The 2,912-nt window shown below is 45.2% G+C and overlaps 1 protein-coding gene across 3 annotated transcripts in view; it reads left to right on the forward strand.

Annotated features, from left to right (window-relative positions):
• The window catches only part of hipk1a (homeodomain interacting protein kinase 1a), a 39,036-nt gene that overhangs the window by 23,933 nt on the left and 12,191 nt on the right, over window positions 1-2,912 (forward strand). For 2 of the 3 annotated variants that reach the window (XM_014028157.1, XM_014028159.1), the window contains exons 11-13: window positions 497-648; window positions 731-883; window positions 985-1,152. In XM_014028157.1, coding sequence (XP_013883611.1) covers window positions 497-648; window positions 731-883; window positions 985-1,152 — 473 coding nt within the window. The remainder of the gene's footprint in view (window positions 1-496; window positions 649-730; window positions 884-984; window positions 1,153-2,912) is intronic. The other variant, XM_014028158.1, reaches the window with a different exon arrangement.

Consider the following 2,912-nt stretch of genomic DNA (forward strand, 5'->3'; position numbering starts at 1 on the left):
GCCATCCTTTGCTCTCACCTTTTTTTGGTCCCATAGTTGGCAAAAACTGGTTCGTGAAGTTTTATAAAAATAACTGCGAGTGGAACACAAATGGTTTAACCTCGAGCTAACTGCTTAAAGCTTACTGAGACGGTAAACACCTGTTGTGATGTTCACTCTTGCGTTCGTGGCGCCATCTAGCGGTGGGGCGTGTGAAGTTCGTTCGTAACCCAAATTTTAGCTCTTAACTCAAAGCAAAAATATATCTGAGAGACTGCTTGCATCTCAAAAAACTCGTTAGTTAGGACACTCTTAAGTCAAGGTACCACTGTACTAAAATAAAACTTGTTTGGTATGAGTCGGTATACCACCCAGCTCTATGTTTAAGTTAGCTTGAGGTTTGAGCAACCATTTCAACTTGTTTACAAGTTCAAGTGTTGTTCAAAAGTATCTTCCAGGTTTATAAACCTGACTTCTGTGAAACAGGCCTCTGAACTCATACTTGCTTGTTAAACAGCAGGGCTGGCCAGCAGGAACACAGCAGATCCTCATCCCGTCCACATGGCAGCAGATGCCGGGCGTGTCCCTCCACAATCCCAGCCAGGCCGTGGTACCGGAGTCACCCATGGGTGCTCCGGTGCCGGACCCTCAACAAGCTCCAGGGTGGAGGTGGGTTCAGTCAGACAGGACGGTTCAGGATGTCCTGCAGAGGGTTCTGATTACTCCTCTACTCGTACCTCATCTTTCTCAGAGGTCGCCATGGCAACCAGTTTGATGGGATCAACCAGCAGGACTCCGGTGTGAGCCGTCACGCCGCCGCCCACAATCACGGCTCAGGAGCGCCTCAAACACGATCGCAGCAGGGCAAGAGGTCAAAGGTTCAACAGGGTGACGGCAGAGCCAGGTATCWGTTGTCCTGTTCTGGATCAGAACTGGGTCTGGGTCTGTTTTTCTGGACTAAAATGTTTGGAGACATAAAAGTGTGGTTTTCTCCTGCCCTCCCAGGCCTGCAGCATCAGTGGCGTCAGCCACCACTGTGGTCCACAGCACCTCTTCACTTGGTGACCAGTCTCAGCCAATCATCATCTCTGACACGCCCAGTCCCGCCGTCAGCATCATCACCATCCACAGTGACTCAGAGGATGAGGACCAGGCCCAGGTGTCGGCTGCCAGGTCAGACCAGACTTTACTTTTCTTATTCATTATAACAAAACTAAAATAACTGTTAGTTTTGGATTTCCTTGTGTGACTGTCTGCTGCATCTTTGGACTAACAGTGAGKTAACTTTAGGCCCAGCTCAGAGTTTTTGGTGTAAAACAGTATTACCTAGGGATGCACCATAACTTATTTTAAGAGCGTTCCCAGAGTGCTGTATCAAGGCACCTCAGTGGGAAGTCTGTGGGAAGGAAAAAGTGTGGCAGAAAACGCTGCACAACAAGAATTGTTGTCAGTCAGTGATGGTCTGGGGTGCCATGTCAGCTGCTGGTGTCGGTCCACTGTGTTTTATCAAGGCCAGGGTCAATGCAGCTATCAGGAGATTTTGGAGCACTTCATGTAAATATAAATATATTCTTTCTGTTGTGTTTTGGACCAAAATCATATTTTAACAGTTTTTTTGCCTGAACTTTACATTATTACATGTTGTAACAGCTAAATGTGAGTTTGCATGTATATGATAAAACTTTACTTTTTACAAAGTCATTTATTTAGACCATTCAGAAATGTTTTCAGGAATGATAGCTTGTCAAATTAAGCTAAAGCTAGCTGTCACGTGTCTCGTCTTTAAAAAAACAAAACAAAAAGAAAACAACTTTCTCTCTTCCTGGCCACACCTCCTCRCTCACACCCACACACTTTAGGCCGTGCCCCTCAGTCTCCTGGCACTGCCCACTTTGTTGGCATTTTTCAAATTTGCCTTGGGGCAGAGTTATCCTTTCACAGGGGGGTAAGTTCCACCTTAAAGTAGCTGTGTTTCCATTGCAAATGTGCGCAAAACTTTGTCAATATTCTGTTAATGTAGAAAAAACACAGTTTCGCAACTGCGGTGTTTCCATTAAGTAAGAAATGCTATTAAAGTCACGCGTGAATACGTTTGTTCTCGCGATAAGTCATTGTAGGGGTCACCACGAGTGAAGAAACAAGATTTATTGCCTCGAAGCAGGCCTCAGACAGGCCTGACAAGAGGACAGGAACTCTATCACAAACTGACCTCTATTTAGGCCATGACAGGTCATTCCAACCGTGGAAGAGAACCACTCAGTTCTTTAATCAGATAATGATTGAAAACCCACGTCCGAATTTCAATTCACATCAACTCAGATTAATTATATGGAACGTCAGTTCTGATGTTAACCAAACAATTTTACTGGCACTTTTAGCTTAAGTTTTGTCAAATTAAGAACAAGGAAAGGAGGAAAGTAAGTAGTATGTTACTACGACTTTTACTTTTATCAAAGTGGGGGTCAACCGGAACTGCACGTCTTTTCTAAGCTCAGGGTCCACATGACACGTCACTCCGAACACGTCAGTTTTACCTGGTGATGACTTCTTAAGGCACCCTCGGGGTAGGAGCTGGCTCGCCTCCAATCAGTCAGGGAACTGATGTCGGCTCACTTACCGGTCATTGGCGAACAGGTGTTTTTTCAGGAAACTTTCGTCTGTTTCAATCCAAGCCAGAAAAATTCAAGCCGTATCCGGTTCCTCTTTCCAAAATAAAATCTCCCCTCGGGAGTTAAAAACACACTCAGAGGCTTGGCCTCGGGTTGAGACCACCGGCAGGCATGCCGGGTCCCTGGCTGTGAAGTCTTCCCTAATTAGCTTGTAAGGAAATACGAGTTCAATAACGGTTGAAATCAGGTGAAAACACAAGTGTTAAATAAAATGATCTGTAATAGAAATAATTGCCATACAACACCAGAATTCTGGAGTGAGGG

Source organism: Austrofundulus limnaeus, unplaced genomic scaffold, assembly GCF_001266775.1.
Source record: "Austrofundulus limnaeus strain Quisiro unplaced genomic scaffold, Austrofundulus_limnaeus-1.0 Scaffold721, whole genome shotgun sequence".
NCBI classification, from domain to species: domain Eukaryota; kingdom Metazoa; phylum Chordata; class Actinopteri; order Cyprinodontiformes; family Rivulidae; genus Austrofundulus; species Austrofundulus limnaeus.